The sequence below is a fragment of the Aptenodytes forsteri genome, unplaced genomic scaffold (assembly GCF_000699145.1).
Source record: "Aptenodytes forsteri isolate BGI_AS27 unplaced genomic scaffold, ASM69914v1 Scaffold241, whole genome shotgun sequence".
NCBI classification, from domain to species: domain Eukaryota; kingdom Metazoa; phylum Chordata; class Aves; order Sphenisciformes; family Spheniscidae; genus Aptenodytes; species Aptenodytes forsteri.
The window spans coordinates 7,792,193-7,813,916 of record NW_008795252.1 but is presented as its reverse complement, the minus strand read 5'-3'; the positions used below and the strand labels follow the sequence as shown (position 1 = coordinate 7,813,916).

Here is a 21,724-nt window from a genome sequence, read left to right as displayed (position 1 = left end):
CCTGCCTCCTGCCTCTCATGAACCCGTGCTGGCTGGGCCTGATCCCCTCCGCACATGCAGTAGTCCGGGACCTCCCCCGTTAACCAGGGGGTTTAACCTAAATAAAAATATCCACATTTCGAAGAATGAAGATTGATATTACCTCAGCTAACCCTTCACTTATTTCTGTATTCAAAGCAATAAGGCACGCTCTAGTAGAAACGCTGTAGTAGCAGAAACACGGATCGCCTACACCCTCACCCTGTCTCTGACAGTGCAGGTATTTCACAGAAATTTTCATAATTTATCTAATTACGGTAACCTCCAAAGCCCTAAACACATACAGGAATGACCCGGTCCTCATCCAAGTGGATTTACGTGATGAGGGGAGAGGATATCAAACAGGGGCAGCAGAGCTCTGCCTCAGAGCCCAGCTCTGCAGCCTCTGCGTGCGCAAAGCTCCCGCTCTCGGGGACCTGTGCGGCGCCGAAGCAGCTGCAGAGGAGAGACGGAGGTGGGGAAGGGCACCTTGGCTCTTCCCTTCAGCAGAAGGTCTCTCCTCTCCTGCTAGACCAGCAGCATCAGTCCACACTCTGCCCCTGCCATGGACTGATGTGCTTTCCAGCATGGAGGGCTCAGGTAGCAAAAGAGTCTAAGCTCTGCCTTCAGAGGCGAGAAGGAGGCAGGGAGGGGTTTCCCTTAGGGAAAGAAGCAGATCTAATTACTCATCATACAGTGGGGGTTGCGAGGGCAGCAACCCCGAGTCCCCCTTCGCCATCTGCTCCTCAAGCTGAGAGCAGCAGCCCCCAGAGCAGCTGCACAGCTGCCTGCTCTCCCCCAAGCACCATCAGCGCTGAGAAAATACAGCACCCTGAAAGGAGAAGGGGGAAAAGCTTCACACAATTCAACCGATTATCAGATTACGTCTCAAAGACAGTGTTGGGAGGTATGTGTTACATACCTCGGGGGCTTCTGTCAGTTATACTGATGCTGAATTATGGCGAATAAAGAATGCTACCATAGTCATCGTGCCATTTTCTAATGAGATTATTTCTACACAGGTCAGAAACACTCACACGGCTCATGGATAAAATACTCACCAACAATCATCAGTCGATCTGAAACTTACTGAATGCTGGGAAACCATCTATTTGGACTATTATATCCACTTTAATGATGATATATGTGTGCATGGGTTAGACAGAGTAAGCAGATGTGGTGACTAGAAAGGAAGATTGCTGCAAACAGCATTCGTTTGCAGATTTAATGAAAAGTTTAGACAAAAGGTAAGAGTGTTATTATATGACATTTGCAAGAGTTGTTGAAGATGGTAAGAAATTGCTAGAATTTGCTTCTCTTAAACAGCCCAGAGCCAGTGACTTCAGAAACACATAATATCCACATCCCAAATAGTAACTCTTTCCATTTCTTAGCCAAAATCTTGTGCCATTGGTCAAAAAATCATCACTACCTATTTAAGCATTTTTGTGTTCGTGTGTGATCCACTGACTAGTCCCTCCTCCACAGCTGTAGACAAGTGTTCAGGATATAGAAACAATCAATGTAAATGACATAACCTTGTTGGTTTTTCCCAGAGTCTAAGAACGGCTGTAGGCACATCACAGACCTCGCTACTGCACTGCCTCTTTCCTAGCAGGGACTGGTAGCAGCTACTCACGGAAAGAAAATAGAAACCAGGACAAATATAGAATAATCTTCTGCCTACAAAGTGGTTCCCTATAGATAAGGCCAAGCTGACTAGGGGAATGAACGGGAAACATCAAAGATACCAACCTTTTTGCAGTCCATCAACAGGTAGAGGGTGGGAGAGGTCGCAGTGACCCCAGGAGTAGCTTTATGCAACATTTCAATCCCAATTGCAACCTCAAACCAGGGTTTGACAGAGAAGTAAGTTTTGAATACAAAGTGGAAAAAGGAGTTTTACACAGGCTCGAAGGACTGTGAGTTCCAATATTAATTGAAGGGAGATGCCTGTGAAATATTTTAGACAAAAAAAGAAACTGGGGCAGTCATCATGCGTCCTCTTAGTCAGCCAGGAGAATTTCTATCATAATACGTCTATTGTCAGTACTCCTGTATTATATGGAGCAACATTAGGGTAGGGAAATTCCTCATTGTTTTTCAAACCCAAATGAGAACTGAGCATAATATTTTACAAGTGAAAACTATACTACCTGCACAGTCACATTTCCTGCTGCAAACGGAGTAGGAACTTGATCTCTAAGTTTTGGAGAAGGCAATGTTTAGAAGGTATCTCTAAAGTCAGTGTATGGCCAGATTAAAATCTTGACTCTCCCATCCTAAGGCTGTAAATCTAGAGGGAAACAGTGGTAGCTCAGATATCACTCTGCAATAATTACTGCCAACAATTTAGTTTTCTAAAGGCAGTAATTCTGGTTTTAGAACAACACAGAAAATTGCCTCCATATCCCTGGTATGAAAACTTTGCCCTAGCCAACATGCCTCATCATAAATTATCTGGTAAGGATAAATCTTTTAGAAGCCATGAATGGTGTTGCAGGACCAATTGACCAAATCTGCCATAACACACTTGAGAGATAATTGATATGTCAAGCCTCATCAATATCAACCTACTTAAAGTAAGGACAAGAGGAGAGGGGAAGAATGATAATGAATAATACCATTATGTGAAGCTAGTTAACTTATAGCTTCGAAACAGATACGTATCAGTCACCAATCTGAACGTCCTTGAATTTCATGAAAGTCTGAACTTATAAGCAGTCTTAACTCCTTAAAAAGCTTCTTTCCATAGAAATTGATTATTTGTTGACAGAGTAGTAGTCTTTTTTTCTATTTTAACTTCCAAGATTTAACCTTTTTTTCCAACTTTACACAGGAGGTAAAATAATGAGTTTGGACAGCATACGGGACACATCAGTAAAATATTATTTAAAAAAAAAAAAATCTCTTCCTGACCAGGCAGAGGAAGCAAAGTGTCAGATCTCTCAAGAGCTCCAAGCCTCAGAGGAGGTTTCTGCCAATTTTCAGCGCTACGAATTTGTTCTCTGTGTTATTCTCAGTTACTGGTTGTGTATCTCCTCCTAATCAATACACATGCATATACATCCCACATGACTTTCTCATCAAAGGTCTTGCATCGCAGTTATTGTCCACTCACTTTGAAAACTGACATTGAACACAACCCCGTTTCCTGTTCCCCGTCTATTCCTTCCTCTCTATCTCTTTTCCCATTTCCCTCCCCCTCCAATTCTCCTTGTGACATGCCCCTCTCATAAAATAGTGTCTCACTCTCTCCATCTGCTTCTTCAGCCATCTGCTCACTCCTTCCCTCCCTTCTTGCTGGGTTACTCCACAGTCTCTCTAGTGTAGCTCCATAGTCTCCCTGTAGCATCACTAAAACTCTTTTTCCTTTTCTTCTTCTGTTCAAAGATAACAAGTACAGCGAGCTTTCCACTCTAGGCCTTGATGGAGGGGAGGCTGCAAAATGAATATCCATGAGTTTAATAATCCTCTGCCTTGACAACTGTAAGATCTTTTGCAAGCTTCATGTTTCACACTGCTCCTCTTCATTTTATCCAAAATGCCATGGCCAAACTGATCTTCTTTCCTTGACAGGATGTTCTGGCCATTTCATCTCACTTCTTAAATCAACCTCATTAGCCATCTACGTCCTACAGGATTTTCAGATTCCCTATCTTCACGTCCACTGTCCTGAGCAGCTCCATCTTCTCGCCTGGCACCTGGTGCCATCTGCCAATTCTGCTTGGTTTGCTTTGATCTCATCTCACAAGCACTTCTGTGCCTTCTCCTATTCAGATATTCTCTGCCTGGAATCAGCTCTTGAAGCTGATTACTACTCCATTTCTCTCTTGCTCGCCCTCTCTTTTCTACTCTGTCAAAGACTGTCATTTTTTCCACACACAAAACTAGAGAACCCTTCAATTCCTGATAGAGAGGAAAAATACTACATTTCAATACCATCAAACATCCATTTCCAAGTCTGTGCCTTTCTTCCTTCTAAAACACCTGGCTTTCTATTATTCATTTGATTTCCCTGTTTTGCTTCCTTTCATAATCGTTCACCTCCCAGTACCCGCATTATACATTTCTTTATGCCTAATAATTTCCTGTTCAACCCCTTCGTTTATGCCTTCTCTCTGTGTTTTTCAGTGAACATAGCACGTTACTACCAGATCTTGTTCTGCCTGAGAACAGCCTACCTCATTCCGGGTGATAAACAAGTTACATAGCAATTAAAATTCAGGAAGGCAAAATCAGAGAGATGGCGTTGACTTTGTTTCTCCCCTCCCTCTTCACCTCTCTCATCAGCTACTGACATTTGGAAAATTTCAACCAACTCCAATAAACAACAAAAATCTGTCCCAGTTTCCTAAGAACCCAAGGCGTATATGATCACAACCTGCCAATCAGTTTCATCCTAACCACTTTTGTACCTGTAAGTCAGTATCAAACAAGTAATACGAAGACAGTAAGGACCCAGAGGTTATCAGTGGTGAAGCAAAGAGAAACCCAAATTAGCATCTTCATTAACTGTGGGATGCGGCAGCCAGCTGGCCTGACCAGCAGAGTAGTTCGGGCCACCCATCAGTACGTGCCTGGCTTGGGAGCAGCCAAAGCACCTCTGGCACGTGCCCAGCGCATGGTAAAGGGAGGGAGCTGGGAGCACTGAGGGGAGTATGGCAGAAGAAATAACTCTGTAAAAGGCAGCCTCCCTTAGTTTCCCTGCTTACAGTGAAAGGATCAGGGGTTTAGTCTTGAATTATTTCATGTAACACCAAACCACTGCCTATTTCAACTTTTCCAGATCCTTTTCCAGAAGATCGTTAAGAACGTAACTCTGATGCACTAATATCTATAAAACAGATGCAGCATTTTTCTTTTTGTTTCTCCCGACCAGAAAAGGAACAACATGCTCTCTACCTTTTCTGAATTATACTGGGATTTGCAGTCACCAGCTGGGTTTTCGATCCAACGTCCTTGCTGTATTCACTGGATAGAGGAGGAAGGTTGCACCTGTGCACAGAAAGACAGTCAAGATTTTAAATGACATTCAGGATTGGCAGGCTTCAACCTCAGTCTTTTTTAATCTGAAAGTTTGCAGGTGTTTATACAGAAAATGTAAAAGTGCTGTATAAATACTAGACCAAGCTACAAATGTTCCCTACTGTACCACACCTATAAGCACAATAGGGCATTTTTGTACCAGATTGTGGGGAAATGTAGAAATAAAACCTTTCGCAGAGATGATCTTATGTAACTACTAAGCAAAAACAAAGACATATAGACTTGGCATTTCCAACAGGCTGAAAGGCTGTGGAAGAGGCCATTATTATCAATAGCAAAGACTTTTTTTTTCCAAACTCTTTTAAAGTTCTGTTTTTCACTCTGTTCTGTCTCGTTTATCAGTACCAGGCTCCAGACTGTTACCACTCTGTGGTATTACAAGCATTAGACGTCTTGCAAACAACGGGCGACTGGCATTTTTCATATTACACTGCGGGGTATCTTCAGCGTACAGAATTTACCAAGAAAACACAGAGAAAAATTTTAAGTGGCTATTTAAATATGTGCATCTCAGTTCTGCTCACAGTCTTGTTCTGGTGGGCGGGGTGATAACGTAATAAAGACAAAGCGACTGAGCAAATTTACTGTGGAAAGCAGGTAGCCAAGACTCCAAAAAACAGAAGTAGAGATAAACTTCCAAACAATGAACAGTCCTAAATGCTCCCTAGTAAAGATCTAGGAGAAGAAGGAAGGCGCAGTAGATAAAGATGAAAATACATTCAAACAGTATCCAAGCCTATGCACTGCTCCAAAAGTTACAGTCAAGAGAAATCTACTCAAATACATAGAAATTACACCAAAAATTGGTGTCAAAATATTTTTCATTTCAAATTTGTCCAACATTTTAAATCAAAGATAGGAACAATATTTTTAATGCTTAAAAGGCAAAAATGAAACCAGGACTCTCAGAGACAAGTAGAATTTGAAATTTTTTCAGAAAAAGACTTTTAGTTTTTTACGTTGTTGGGTTTTGGAGGATTGTTGGGGGTTTTAAAAAAAAAAGTTTGTGGCTCTACCATAACCAAATTTGCCCTCCAATTTTTAAGTTCAACCACTGAATCAAGACATCCCCATTTGCACATGCTGGTTTCATTGGTTTTCTGCAGCACGCTGGAAAAGCGCAGCACAGAGACAGTGCACGAGGTAAGGAAAGGCAAGGGGCACGCTCAGGCGCCAGCTCCTGCCTCTTCCTGCTCCCACCAAGAGCACGTGCTGAGCAAATGCTGACCCTAAAGAAGGGGGTCAAACAGCCCCTGGTTGCTTTAAGCTCTGCAGACAACCACCCCCACAGAGGACGAGGCCCCAGCACTGGAAAAGGGCAAGCAGCGGCGCAGAGAGGAGTTGTTTCATGTTCGTAACTTCTCTCGGTACCAGGAAGACGTGGTTTCCTTTGCTGCACGTCTTACGCCTGTGAAGAGCTACGTCATTTTTCTCACTGTCTTCTCCATGAAACTCTCTGCAGCACTCCACTTTTTCTGCATGCGTCCTCCAGGCAGCTGGCCTCAGTCATGAAGCCCTTGAATCCAACAACAACGAGTTGCTTATCCAATTTTTTTATCTTAATAATTCAGAGGCCCATTTCCTACACTAGTGAGAGGTGGGAGCTGGGGAAGTGAGCTACGGTTCAGTTTTTACGGCAGTTTCCAGGGGCCACTGCAGAAACTGTTGTGCTCTTGCACTACAGGTTGCCATACTCTTCTGCCACGCTGGGAAAATCAGTCTCCTCACAAGGAAAGCCCTTGCTTCCACAGCAGTCGCTGCCTCCGTTAGCATTTTCACTGACCTCTGCAGCATTTGGAGAAGGGATCCAGGCGCTTGCGACAGCAGAGTGCAGCAAACGAGGCTGCACAAATTCCCGGCCGCACCTCCACGTGTTACGGTTTTGTGCAATGTCAGTGCCCGGAGAGGGCACTAGCGTGCACACGGTATACGCCCTGCAATGTTTGTTAATGCAAAACATCCCGCAGCTTTTAAGAAGCCATTTTGGGTTGAAGTTTATTTAAAAGCACTATGAAGGACCAAGATCTCTCCCTAGTTTTTATCATCTTACCATCTCAATAATGAAATTTCTTTCACAAGCCAGTCCCAGGTGCATTATTTAAACACATCTGATTCCTTTCATCAGTAAGTCTCATTCCTAGTTTGTTCTGCATGAAATATTAAGAAATGGCCTGAGTATCCAGAGGAAACTCAGCAAGAAACCAGTTGATTGACAGAAACTTCTTGGCCTTTCAGATTATTTTGTTGACCAGGTCAGCAGAGCGCTGAGTGTTGTGAAGGTGAGGAACACACCAAGAAACAAAAGATACATCCTAAGAAACATCTCTTCAATTAACAGCTGCAAGGGTCAAATGAGAGGGATCCTTCAACCTGCACCAGGCAGAAACGGCTCTTCTGGGTTTGGCCAAGACAGAAGTCCATGTCCCACAGGTGCAGAGAATCCAGGCAACTTGGCTGAGCAATGGCATGTGCATTTGGTAGGTGCTATGTGATTATCTAGCTATTTTAGGATGTTATATATGCACATATACTAAACACTAGGGACTAATATGAATTTAATATGTAATTGCAAACATCCACTTTTATTCCTTTGTGGCACCTTGGCTAGCATCAACACAATAATTGCATAAGGCAGCTGAAAGCCATGTTTCTCTGGACTTGTCTACAAACCCCAAAGTGCCACCACATTTAACCTCCCCAGCTCCACCTGGGCTGGTATGGCTAGATGGCACGGCACAGCGTGATTAAAAGATAACAGCTTGGCCTCCCCGAACCGGGACAGCCACTAGTCAACTTGAAATAGTGACAAGTTGCTTCTAGTTTTGGAATAAATTCACTGGCAAACAGCTTGGAAAACTCCCTGCGATCCCCTGCTATTTTGCAGAGAGAAACCCTCTCCCTGGGAGACGTGCAAACCACAGCAGAGCCATGGAAAGTGGTTGGGGGAAAGGAAGAATTGTGAGATGCAGAAATATTTCTTCAAAATCTAATGCCAAGAAAACGTGTCCTCTATCAAAATACACATAAAAACATTGCTTAGGGTTTAGTACCCAACACTTCTCTCTTAAAACGTTAGCAGGAAGGGAGAGGGGAAATCAAAATTTTTTCTTAGAAATAAGGATTACAAACTCGAAAGCCAGCCAGGTATCAGAAGAAGAGCCTATTATAACCGCGCTACCTAAACATGTAGACCATATGCCATGCACCTTTTTCATTGCAGATGCAGTGTGCTATGCCTTAGGGGCTGAAAACTGCTGCTCTTTTAATCTCTATGTTGGTACAACTGTGTGCGTAGAAGACGCTCAGCAACGAGATGAGTTTAAACTCATTAATTAACCTGAGTGATTACAATATATCAAAGAAGATGGCTGCAGTCATATGACAGAGTTTATGGAAATACACGTAAGTGAAATCAAAAAACATGTGAATGGAAGAAAAGAACAAGGGCAAAACCCGGCATGATATTTCACACTGCGGAAATACTTTAAAGATAATACACAAATTTCTTTAACAAAAATGAAATGTTTTAGTGACGCAAGTCACTATTGTGCTCTTTCTCTCTCAGCTCTCAGATTATAGAAAACAGATTTAGAAAAGATCAACTAAATCCTATCTTCCACCTGCTATAAAAATATTTTCTCCCAGTGGTATATTAGCATCTAACCCAAAAGAACCGAAACATTTTCCGTAAATATGGCTGCACATTACTAATACAAGACAGCCTGCAGGCAGCTACTGGGATTTTTGCAGGATTTTCCCTATCACTTATTTCCAATTCAGAATAAGTTCTGTGCAGATAATGGTTGCTTTACCCTCCCTGGAGAGAAAAGGATTTTTCTGATCAAGCTACAACAACTGCTGTTCTTTCAAAAAAAGCTTCTGTTGTTTTTGTAACTGATTGCTCCTACAGCATTTAAATTTCCCATTGAATCTAGATATTACCACGATATATACCCTGCAGTTTCTTGTATTTGGTCTGTGGAACACCTAAGGAGTTTTGCAGTAATGGCAATCAGCACACTGCCTTTCTCTCCCTGTGCCTTACATCATCTCTTCTGTGAATGCTCTAAGTATACGTTTCCTTTTGCCTTTAGTTTGTTGTATTTCTTTGCTTTAACATTGAAGGCATTTTTTGGTTTTTGAGATGCAAACTAGAAATTACAGTAATACTGTTTGGCTTGCAGCAAATTTGTATGGTTGTATAAGCAGCCATCAGGATCTAATAAGGAGACTTGCTAAAGTGGGCGTTCATTATGCAAGCATCTCAAAACCCAAAGAAACTCCATTTCTCATCTCTTTGGGAGCATTCCTCCAGCTTCTCCCTCACAACGGTTTTCGCCTTCATGTTTAACAGGGAGGAACTAATTTCTGACTTTCTTCCTTAAAGAATGCAGACCTAGAAAGTGCCAAATTCAATCATGGAAGCAGTAGCTGGTTCAACATTCCTCCTGACAGGTTCTTACAACTTCAGGAAGGCTGGAGGGAAATGCGAGGAATCCCAAAAACCCTCCATCAAGGAAAGAGGTTTGGCCTTTCCTCAGACAGGTCAGCCAGAAATCAGTCTTGAGGGATGAAAAACACAGAAATAAGCTTGTTCCAACTTATTTCTTAGGCCTTGCCCCATAATTGAGTTCAATGGATTGCATATGACGGCATTTAGAGTTGCAGAGGACGGAGCACAGTGCAGGATGAGACCCTGCCTAACTTTGCATAAGTAAAGAGAAAAGCAGCTCTTCAGTAGCCCTCTGTGACACTGCGCAGTCTGTCACGATCCTAACCCATCCATCAGCAGATTGCCCCCACACTACACACACATTTGCTGAAGCCAGTCAAAACTCTTTTTTGCCTCTCCTCACACTTTTACCCAAATCACTTGTGTAAAGCATCCTGCAAAGGGGGGAGAGGGGGGAACAAGGCAAATTATAATTGATTAATCACAACTGAATAGCTTTGAAAAGTCCAAGACTTAGCAGGGGGAAGGGGAGACAATGTGTCATTGAGGTTTCTGTCTTACCGCATGACAAAATCGGCTTGATCTATTTGTTTGCCGCAGCCGCTCTTTTTCAGGATCCCACCGTTTCCCACCACGGAGCATTTCTTCAGGGGCAGCTGGAAGGGAGTAGCCTAGCAACACAAAACAAGGACCGGTTTTACAGAGGAGAACACACGCATCTTTGTAGCAGCCGCTCCTGGAGAACCCGGGGAGCTGGCAGGACTCAAAGTGATGAAAGAAAAGGGAGAACTAGGAGCTGGGGTGGGGGGGAAGTACATAAATTAGCTGGTAAGTAGACATAGGACAGGTCTTATCCCCACTCCCCAAACCAGGACACAACAAACGTGATACAGAAGATAACAACATCTCTGCAAAACGAAAACTGCCTGAAGTCCTGATGCAGATACTGACCAAGCCAGACGGTCAGGTCAGAATGAGCCTTCTAGCCAAGCCGCAAGGACACCGGGGAAAAAGACAACCAGGAAAAAAAGGAAAAAAAAAAAAAAAAATCCATGAAAGTGACCTTCCTGAGCTGATATACAAGACACAGCTCTGGGGAGGGAGGGAAGGAAGGAAAGGGAAGGAAAAGGCAGGAAGGAAAAGCAAAGGCAAAGGCAAAGGCAAAAAAAGGAAGGGGGAGCAAGGTGATGACAGAAGGGCACTGGGAATCAGAAGTCACCCTGGCTCCCTCCATGGTTGTGTCACTGGGACGGGTCACTCTGAAGCCTTAGGCAAAGATATTTAGAGCTTGAGAGCAGCTCCTTAAACACTCAGCTGCCCAGACACAGCATAGATTAAAATTAGAAAGGGACCATTTTAACTAAGCAGCTCTTGTAGCAGCTTAGCAGGGCGTTAAAGCGCAAGGTCAAATTGTCGCGCTATCTTATGCATCAAACACAGTAAGATATTAGATCTGTATAGTCTTATTCATTCCAGAGGATCACAAAACTACGGGTGGGACACCTTCCCATCAGCCCCAAGCCATTCACCTTTAGTGAGGTTGGGACAGCCATTTAAACAGCACACAGTGCATCAGTGCAGCCCAGCATATTAAAAAAAAAAAAAAAAAAAAAAAAAAAAAGGTGGTGAAAAGATGTGAATTTAAAGCAGTGTGATTTAGTTACAGAATGGAATTTGTCTACAATACGAGAGTTAATATTCTCTTCATGCAATGTGTAGGGATGTTTCATTTATCAAACCTGTCAAAACCTGACTTTGCAGTAGAGACAGAAGTTACTGCACAGGCCTCCGAGACTGCAAATGCCATGCTGACAGGATGCAGCATCGCAAAACAATTCTCCTCTCTGGAAGGACAAGGTAGAACCGTGGCAGCACTTGTCCTCACTTACATGTACAGAGCAATGTCTAACATTGCATCATGTATTCACCAGGCATTACGATGGTGTACATGGTCCAGAAAACAGACCCGGCGTTATAGCACAAACTACGTATTTGTTAGGACTTATTTCTAATGTCTTATTTCTTTTCTTCCTTAGATTTATTTGCTTTATCTTCCTTTCTCAGAAAACTAGAGTCTATTCAGCTAGTATAAAGCCACAACCTGCTTTCTAATGAAAAACATTAAAGCATTTTGCTTATCCTAACTCTGGATTAAGATATGCTAAAGCAGAAAAATAAATTTTAGTTTCCTGAGGCCCAGCCACCGTTAAGCACCCAGTGATAGCATGGTGGAGCAATATTAAGTATGCAGCTGCATTCTTGTCCTGCATCTGCCTTCTCAAGAACATTTTTCTAATTTACACAGTTATTGAACTAGGAGCATATCTTGAAATTCAAAGGACATCTCATCTCTGAGGTGACCCTGACCAAATGAGAGCTCACATGCTCAGTAAAGCGAGGGGGAGGGGAATCAGAGGAAATGTAGAAGAGGTGTGTTTTATAAATAACAGTACCTTTCTTATTCAAGATATATCAAAGCTCCTTCCAAGAGAGCTAGTTATGCAAAGGCAAGGCTGTGACAAATCACAGACAAAGGCAGCAGCCATTAACTCCTGCTTTTCAGAGTTGTGGATACTCTGTCACATAAATTATGTGGCTTTAGTACATGTTGAGTGGCTTTAGACCCCCAAAATAAACATTTAGGAGTTACTAAATGCTTCGAAATTCTGTGAGTTGCAAACAGCCTTTGACATTGCTTGAGGTGACTTGCTGTCCTTCAAGGGAGGCTTATATCCTGTTATGCTCAAAGGTTATAATATTAGTTGTCTTTTGCATACATACTTTTGTTTCCAAAAGCATGTGAAGCTTCAAAACTTTTGTCCTTTAGAGAGTCCAAGAAACAAAAGAACAAGATCAGGGCTGCCAGGGCGGTTTGAGGGAGCCAGAGGAAAGTAGAAGGAGCAGATAAAATAACCATGGTGGTTGTCCTTCTGCCTAACCTGCGAAGAAATCCACTCGCTCTGTGGACATAGGAGGAAAACCAGGCTGAACACAGTTCTCTGTGAAAAGCCACCATGCCCACAAGAGCCCACAGAAGCTTTTGCCTCCCCCAGCAAAGTACTGAAAATTGAGGACATGGCATAGACAGCGGACAGAGTCTACACGCCCGCGTTTAGCTTAAAATGTTCAACAGATGCATTTTCCAGAAAACCATACTTACAAACTTCCTACAGACATTATGCAAAAGACCTAGTTCCAGTACCATAACGGGGAGTGGCGGGTTGTAAAGGCCTAAGGATTAAGTGCCCCTGCTGCTTGGTGGGATTTCAGCTGCTTTGAGCTTAATGAAGAGCAATTGCTTAGGATGACCTGGGAGAAAGCTGCATTTGTTATCTTGCACATGACTTTTCTTCAAACATTTAAATCACAGGTCTGTATTATTGCTGAGACTGCAGGGGCATTTCAGGAACTCTGCCCTGAGCCTCTTTGTCCAAACAAACTGCCTGGTCATACACAAATCATACAAGTCAAACTCAAGTATTGCCCATAAGCGACTACGAAATATATGGCTCCTTTTTCTCTCTACAAAAGGCATTTCTCTTTTCCCTCTTTCAAAGGAACAGGCTCCTGGGCTTTTAAATTGTTAGGAAATCGCCATCCTGTAATCTAGTTAGCAGCAGCATACCCAACCCGCTGCAGGACGTTAGTGCGGTGGCACGCTTCCCTCCTCTCCACATCCAAAGGATGCTCATGGGGCAGATAGCAGAGATAAAGGCACTTAGAGGCTCTTCAAAGCAAAAATGCTGTGGGCTTCATTCTGTGACTTCCCATAAGCATTCAGCTCATTCCTTCCTTTGGGCTGCCCAAAATAGGAGGTGCAAACAGCTTAAGCAAAATTGCAACACAATTAACCAAAAGGTAGTTCCAGCCCTAACACGCAGTAGAACTACTCAGCTTACTAGCTTTCCACATCGCTACTGGGCTTTCAGGATGTTTCCCTGCATCATCTAGCTGTTCCTACTGCTGCCTCGGCAGGGTACGCGCTGTGGATGTAAGGTTGAATTTAATATTTAATTAATTATCAAAACCTGGACTTATTTTTTTTCCTCTAAGGGTAAAAAACATCAAAGATGGACTCCAATAATGATTTGTTTCCTCATGCCAAGTGATCTTATGCTATCTTCATGGTGTGGGTGATCTGCCTTCAGATTTTTTGAATGTTATGTTGGGGTTGAAGGGTTAGAAGAATGCTACAACTTGCTCCGGAATTAAACCTGGTTTACTTTTTTGTAAAATAGACTTGGGCATTACTTGTAATTTCAGTACGAGGCAATTTTCAATCAAGAGTGTTATATTTTTAAGGTGATGGTGCTATTTGGAGATAATACTATATAGCAAACCCAAGTTTGCTTCTAGGTTTCTATTACCGGCAAAATATGTTTCACAGGACTTACAAAAACCTTCTCATGCTTTCCTTCTTTACCTCCCACAGAGCAACTCTTTGCTACGCAAATTGTCAGTTCATAGTTAACAGCATATAAGTTCTCACATTGTGAGGACCCAGCTGTCATTTTTGCTAAATGCTCACGGGAAGCTCAGTTGTTTTTCTCCTTAGAATTGTAAGCTGGCCTGAAAAATGCTGGCTTTGGACTGTAAAGTTGTAACAAGAGCATTTCCATTAATATTAGCTTCCTGAAACTTTGTTATTTTCATTGTCAACACATTTGTTATTTTCTTCATTCATAAAATGTTAATCAACAGCCAGAGTCTTGTGGGTGGACCAGAAAAAAATATCGCAACATCAGTTCATCTACTGTAATAGAGAAAATGTAAAAATAAATTACCAACTCACCTCCATTTTTAAGCAATCATTACCATAGGATTTGCAAATAATGTTAACTAAAAACACCTTGCATATTGGAAGTAAGCGGGATAAATTCCCTTTAAAAGTAAGTTTCAAACAATTTTAAAAAGGATTATGTAAGGTGGTTTTTAAAAGGCATCTCCAAACAAAACCAAAGACAGAAAGGCCCCATTGTCTCATTTTCCCTAGTTTAATACAAAGAAACTCCACTGATAATCAGTGAAGATGTTCTAGTTCATATTCATGTAAATGAAAGACGAACCTGCACATGCCCCTGTGAATTCAATGACAAATAAGAACACAAAGCAATAGATTAAAGACTCCCAATTGAATATGGGACTAATTTAACAAAGCATCCATCCAGCAATTCACTGATTAGTTTCATCAAATCATTGTCATCAGTTAAAAGAACATTACACAGTACTAACAAAACATAATTTATTTTAGATAATGCTACTCTAATTCACTTTGACTTCATTGTTAGGTTGTTAATGCATTAATTTTTGCCCACTCCCTGCCAAAGACTTTAATCAGCAACCAAGTTCTTACTGGGAAAACAGGAAAAATTACAGTATTCAGCCTCTGATTTAATGCTGAAGATGTCAAAAACATTGAAAACACTGAGAACATAAATTAGAATAAAACAGTTTTTTAAATAAGCATTTTGGATTTGCAAGAGATGCTGTGATATTACTGTCCCTTTTGAGAAGGCAGCATCCTGACGAAAAGGGCGTTGACAGCGAAACCCCGAGAGTTAACGAGAAGCCAAATTCAGCTCTTAACAGAACATTTTCTTGCACCTTTGCATAAGGAAGCAGCTGACACTTTAAAGGATAGCTCTCTGTCTGTCAGCCACAGGTAACGTGGCGTTGGTCTTTACACTGTCAGACATGGCGGGGTGGCAAATGCTCCTTCTTCATTGTTTACAAATCATCTTCGCTCTGATGGGCCTTTTGTTCCTCCTACAGAGCTGTCAAGACATGACAGCTTGGTGGCAACCGGCTCCAAAAAACATTAATGTCAGGGACGGCGTATTCGCTATAGGGGAATGTGGAGGGTGGCTGTGGTTCCCTGCATTTCACTCGCTCCTCTCCACCAAACTGCTCCAGTCCTGCCCTGACCCGGGCACAGGGGCCCAGAGCAAGGAGAAACTACTGATGGCAAGATAATGAACATCACAGAGGTCAGGAGGAGCTGCTGCTCCTAAAAGAGAGAGGACTTTTCAGCCCACCTCCCACACTATGCCTCTACAGCGAGACAGCTGACGTTCTTCTCCCTATCCTTTAGAAGTAATTGTTATTTTCTTGGGAAAACAACTGTTTTCACCAAAAAATGCTTAGGGTTAGGGTTTGGGTTTTTTTTTTTAGTGAAAACTGAAAATTTTGAAAAATAAAAGATGGACTTTTTTTTCCAGAAGGTTTCCTTTAAAATTGGGTACACGGTTATCTAAAAGGTCTTGCATGTAGTAATTCATAACTTCAGACATTTTCTATCATACACCTATTCTCAGCCTGGCCTTTCTGTTTGTAGTTACTAACTGAAGTAACTGCACAAAGTTTGAAATGCATCTAAAATTTTGACAATTATTTAGAACTCACTTTTGTATAGAGAAACAGAAGAAACATGGATTAGAATGAAAGTGTCTGTGTATGAGTGCTGGAAAGGGAGAAAAATCTTTTCCATGTCATAAATCTTGAGCGAATGTTGTGGGCTGGGAGATACATGCATTGTAACATATTAAGAAACCACATTGATACTTTACTGGCAGGTTTACCGAATGCCATGGAATTCCTAAATTGTTTTGTGTTCACGCAAAGCTGTATTACAAAAGCACATTAGTGAAACCGTTCAAAGCTGTATTTCGCATGTGCAAAATCTGTCAGAATCACAATGTGTGTTCCACTGAGACTTGCTAAACGTGTGTGTTAGCTATAACTCGTACAAAATTCTCTATATTCCACTAATACGTGAAAAAATGTGTGAAATGTTAAGCAAGAAGCAAGCCAAAAACCTTGCCTCTATGGTGATGCTGTCACAAAACAGAGGATAGGTATAAGCATACTTACATTCTGTGGAACAGATGAGAATGGAGGCCCTGCCAGACTGATCCCAGGTACGTAGCACGCTGCCTCTTTGTGTATGCTGATTATGAATATCAATAAATAAGCTGAGCACGGGTTTTCAAATTCTGGACTCAGATACTACCAAACCCCAATATTTGATTACAAAGCAATTATTACAGGAAGAAACTGTGACAGTGACTGACTATGAAATCCCTCTAGGACATAAGAAAGAGATCTTAAAATGAATCTCCAGCTACCTTCCTCAGTTTCTTTTTTTCAATAGTTTCCTTGCTCCACAGAGGCACTGCCAACTAACAAATTTTGCAACCTGAAGCTCACCGCTTCCACAAAAGAGAAGTGGTCCGGGTGGGGCAAGCTTCTCTGTAGTACCATGCGAGCATGTCTCAGTCATGACAGCAGTGTCTTTATCAAGGGTTGAAGTGGAATTAAACATTCAAGCTCTTGTAAATTTTGTGCTCTTCACAAATACGTACTTCAGGCAGTGTTGTTCTTCATGAGATTAGTATCTCATTAAATATTTATACGGGGACACAGGACTGCAAAAGACCGCTTAGGAGACTGAACGCATTGCTCTGCGGCTGCGGGAAACCCTCTTATATCCAAAAGGATACCTGGGATATTAACTGCAGAGCAACCACACACAAAAGAGAGAACGCTTTGCAACATACCTGCATATTCACAAAAAACACGGACTACCAGTAACTAGCTGGCAGTCACTTTTAGTTCAAGCTGTACTTCTAAGTAGGAACTTCAAAACAGTGTGCTCTCTAATAGCTTTCCACCCAGCATGAAGTCACTGCAAGTGAGTACTTGCCGTGAATTAAAAGAAGATTTCAAATTGCTGCTGTGGCATTTAATTCAATGGAATCGGCCTTCATACAGCCAGGGTAGCACAGTGTGGGGATTATGAAAAAAATTCACGTTTGGAGAGTGTAACGGTTTATTTTAGAAAACAGACTATTGATGATATCATAAACAGTATTTTAAACAATGAATGCTCTGGGAATGTGAAGGGAATGCTTCTATTTTATGTGACATATAAGACAAGGAGACATTAATGGGTGGGAAATTCCAAAGTTCTGGAAGATTTCTGGATCCAAACTTTATGGCCTGCAATGTACTAGGACCCCAAACGTTGGATTAAAAATGAGAAAAAGGAATTACTGTTTCATAACTAATTAGAAAAAGTAACTCAACCTACTGGGGGTGAGGAAGGTGTCTCTCATTCTGGAAGATGTTATAGCTTCAAACATTTCCAGAACTGGGAGGCCTCAAGAAGGACTTAAGCTTCCTTCCAAATAGCTGCATTCAGATGTTCCATGGAGCAACCCAGTCCCATGTAAACTGTACAAAATGCAAAAATAACGTACAAATTTCTTGAAAAACAGCTTGACCAGAATTTGTAAATAATTGCCTGTGTTGGCTTCCCTAAACACCTTCTCATACACTTGAATAACTCACTTGATTTTTTTTTTTTTTTTAATCCTGTGTGGTAACAAGGATAAACTTCGATTCGTAGGTCGAATCACTAAACTCTGCCTACAGCCACAGAAACACTCAGCAAATCCTTCCTTTTACTTGACCATCTGACATTGTCTTATGCCATGCCGAGTTTAGAGGAAAACAACATCCATTGGGTGGGATTCTCAGCCCTGCTCTGCTTTGCCAGCACCTCCACAGATAGGTACGCAACACCCTCCCACTTAGATTTCAACTGATTCAGACTTACGTGCTTGCGCTGTACAGCGTTTACACACCAGGCAGCAATTCACCTCCCGGTTCACTGGCACTCTATGGCAGAAAGACTTCAGACACACCAGGCATTCCAGTGGTTATTTAATATCGTACTATGCTGAATGCTTAGCGGCAACCCCTCATCTTTTGGGCTTAGAGACCTAACTTTCAGACGCTGCTTCTGAAGGTTTTGCCCATCCTCCACTTTTTCCCTGTTCCTTTCTTAATCTGCTCCAAGTCTGAGCAGAAGAGAAAAAGCTAAGTATACCAAACCATGTACGCCAGGGTTGCGTTGATACAATGCTCTAAGCTTAAGTCAAAAAAGTGCATTGAAACATTTTTGAATTTTGACTAGATATTTCATGGAAACAAGGGTAAGCACAAATCATTGCTTCAGGGGGAAAAAACTACGTTTTTAACGTCATGCATGTCTATTAAACAACAAGAGTAGTTACTATTTTATGAGAGTTTAATAAGTTATTCTGCAGGCCTGGGAAAACGCAGTATAAACTTTTTAATTAATATCTATCTCCTGTGTTGCAGCACACAATTTCCTAGCTAAGGAAGTTACTGTATGTAAGCACATATTTTAAATTTTATGCACAGAAATTTTTGTTGAAGTAAATAACTATAATACTCCAGTTAGAGAAATGTAGACAGAAAACAATATGATTGCCCAGTGACAATGTCCTCCAACCCTGACTGTGCTTTCTCCCTCAGCAATTTCAGGATGGCAGAACAGTAACAAGCTGAAACCAAAACAGAATAGGGAAAATTGCAGGGTATCTGCTTACTTACGCCTTGTGTAGGAATAAGTAGAGAATGTACTCTCATGTTGAATTATTCTCTTGTGAGAGCGTGGGACAACGCACGGCAAAGACAGCAAAACATTTGGAAATTCTGCAAGACCAACTGTTGTTCAGTAAGGGGTACTACTTCTTATTTTCCCAGCATCACAAAGGATTTCTCAACACAGTTTCATGTATGTGCAAGGTTATTGCCAGGACCAATCCACAATCAAACACACCGTTCCTAAGCATTTTAAGACCAATCCTAACCCTGCGGAACTGATGCAGGATGAATGTTTCTACAATCGCACGAGCAGAATACAAATAACTGTGAAATGCAATAGCCTGCACTGAACGTGTGTAGGGGTAGGAAAGACAGCACGCAGGAGTGCTCCGAAGAAGGTGTCAGGAGACCCATCTGCATGTATGTGGTTGATTTCCTAAAAAGCTCATCCAGCCATAGAAACAGAAAGTTCTCTAAAATCTTGTTAGCAGCACAGAGTATATGCAATAAATAAGGTTAGTTTCAGCTCATAAAAAAATATAAAGGGCTTTCAATTCTACTTGTATAAAAGACAATAAGACTTAAACAAAGGAATGTCTCTCTGAATTCCTGAGGGCCCTCTGATCCCACTGATATGAATAAGGAGCTGCAGCAAAGGAAATCAATCAATCAGCTTATACAGGCACCAAAATATGGATTTAATTATCATATGATAGATACCTAAGTTTAAAGCATTGGCTTTTATTTTTTAGGATGTCTTGAAAGCAATACGCTTCCATTTAGCTAGAATATTAACCAATGAGCTTCTACAAGGAAAAGATCCACTAATCAAAAAATGGTTTCTTATCTTTGCTTTACCTCTAAATAGTTCAGATGAATCAATGACGTCTATTGAGAATCACTAGTTAAAAAGACATCAAAGACAACTAGCAAGTACAGATCTCTCTAGGAAATCTGCAATTAGACTTTGAGTGCAGTTTAAACACTGAGATCGGTTTCTGGCAGCATGAAAACACTGTTGACTTTCTTTAATACTTGCAGATTATTTTTTTTTTCCTTCTCCATTAATGAGAAAAATTAAGCCTCTTAAGAAAGCTTCATTTATCTTATAGGTAAGGAGGAAATATCTAACTATTTTAAGCCAAATTTTAGACTTTGAAAATTCCAAATTTTACAAAACAGATGCAGAAACATTTACTGATCTTTCTTTCTGTAAGAAGCAAACAGTTCCTCCTGATTCCAATCAGGTAAATGGAGATAAACAGCAAAGTGAACCACAACAGAGAAGGGTTAGCTAGGCAACATTCTACAGGCTCTAGTGTTTCAAGGTGTTTAGAATAATTTATGGGTAGTGATTGGATGAAAAAGCCTTATGATATTTGGTTGCCCAGAAACATTAAAAAACCAAATCCAACACATAATATCATCTTTCAGATACAATGGGTTCATTTAAACGCGCTACTGAACTGGACGAAACAATGGCATGAATCCAGAGAAGTGAGCAATTTCTTTTTTTCCCCTCCCATAGCACACAGTCAAACCAAATACATAAAATACACTAAGAAATAAGAAACAGTTTGAGGAATCAATAAATGTACCCAGCTCCAAAGAGTCACTATATCTGGGCCGGGTCAAAAGCCTGCATCAATCTGTATTTCACATCTTTAGCCTGTCCTTCATCCACCAACCTAGATGGCACATGAGTTCATTCATGTAACTAACAACACGAGAAAAGTTGACCCATAAGAGCTGAAAAGCAAATAATAATATGCAAAGAAATTTAAGGACTGCATGTAAAGCAAGGGTATAGGTCTTCATTTAGAGTACTATCTTTCTTTAGGGCAGTCTTTCTGCAGAAATGTAGAGCCAAGGTTAAAAGACCTTGCTGAAAAGTAAAAAAGGTGGTTAGCAGCATAATAGGATTTACATATAATGAGTGACTACCAAATTGTTTAAAAATGGATGTTTATCAAACAAGGAAGCAATTAGGGGAAGTGCAGTGCCGTGTAATGTCATCACTAAAGGTTATGAAAACAGAAGTTTACAAGTCCAGGGAGGCAGAGGGGAAAAGCTGTTACAATCACAGAATCGATGAAGTTTCCATAAGCTATTTATTTTTCCCAGTAATGAAAACAGAACTCCTTAAAATGAACAGTATTTCACATAGAGGCATGAGAGTAGTTCATGAACTTGTTTGAAAAACTTATCATAAACTGATTTGAATAAACAACGATCATTTCTATATCAATAATAAAACACTTAGCAATATAAGATTAAAATGGGGAAAAGTGTCATTTCATTGTATAAGGGTCTAGGTTCCCCAAAAAGCACACAGAAAGTGTCATTTGTTGCAAGCCTACACAAAAGTTGGTTTGGGGCTAGCTGCTCTACTGAGAGCACAGCAAAACGGGGAGGCGAGGCTTCAGGGACCAAACCCAACCTAAGGCTGAAGTCTCAGTAGTGCAGTGTACGCATCAGAATCTGAAAATTAGAAGTCCAGTTAAATTGTGCAGACTGAGGCAACTGCAAGCCTACTGAAAGCCAACGCAGACCAAAATTAATCTCACACAAAGGGACGCCTTTTTTCCCTGACTCGGTGCTTCCTGTGGTTTTAGCATCGTATAATTCAGGTAATCTAGTCCAACTTCCCGCTCCAGACAGGGTCACCCGTGAAAATTGGTCAATACGTGCTGTTTGTTACGTGCTTCAGCGCCCCTGCATCAGTCGGGTAGCCTCTGACTGTAACTTGCTGGACCGTTTCGCCGACCGCGCCCGCTGGGGGCCCGCCAG

General features: G+C 41.4%; 1 protein-coding gene across 1 annotated transcript in view; it reads right to left on the bottom strand.

Annotated features, from left to right (window-relative positions):
• Window positions 1-21,724, bottom strand: part of ST8SIA1 (ST8 alpha-N-acetyl-neuraminide alpha-2,8-sialyltransferase 1) — a 100,406-nt gene that overhangs the window by 50,832 nt on the left and 27,850 nt on the right. The window contains exons 3-4 of the mRNA XM_009279074.2: window positions 10,082-10,191; window positions 4,924-5,016 (exon numbers count right to left, since the gene is read on the bottom strand). Coding sequence (XP_009277349.1) covers window positions 4,924-5,016; window positions 10,082-10,191 — 203 coding nt within the window. The remainder of the gene's footprint in view (window positions 1-4,923; window positions 5,017-10,081; window positions 10,192-21,724) is intronic.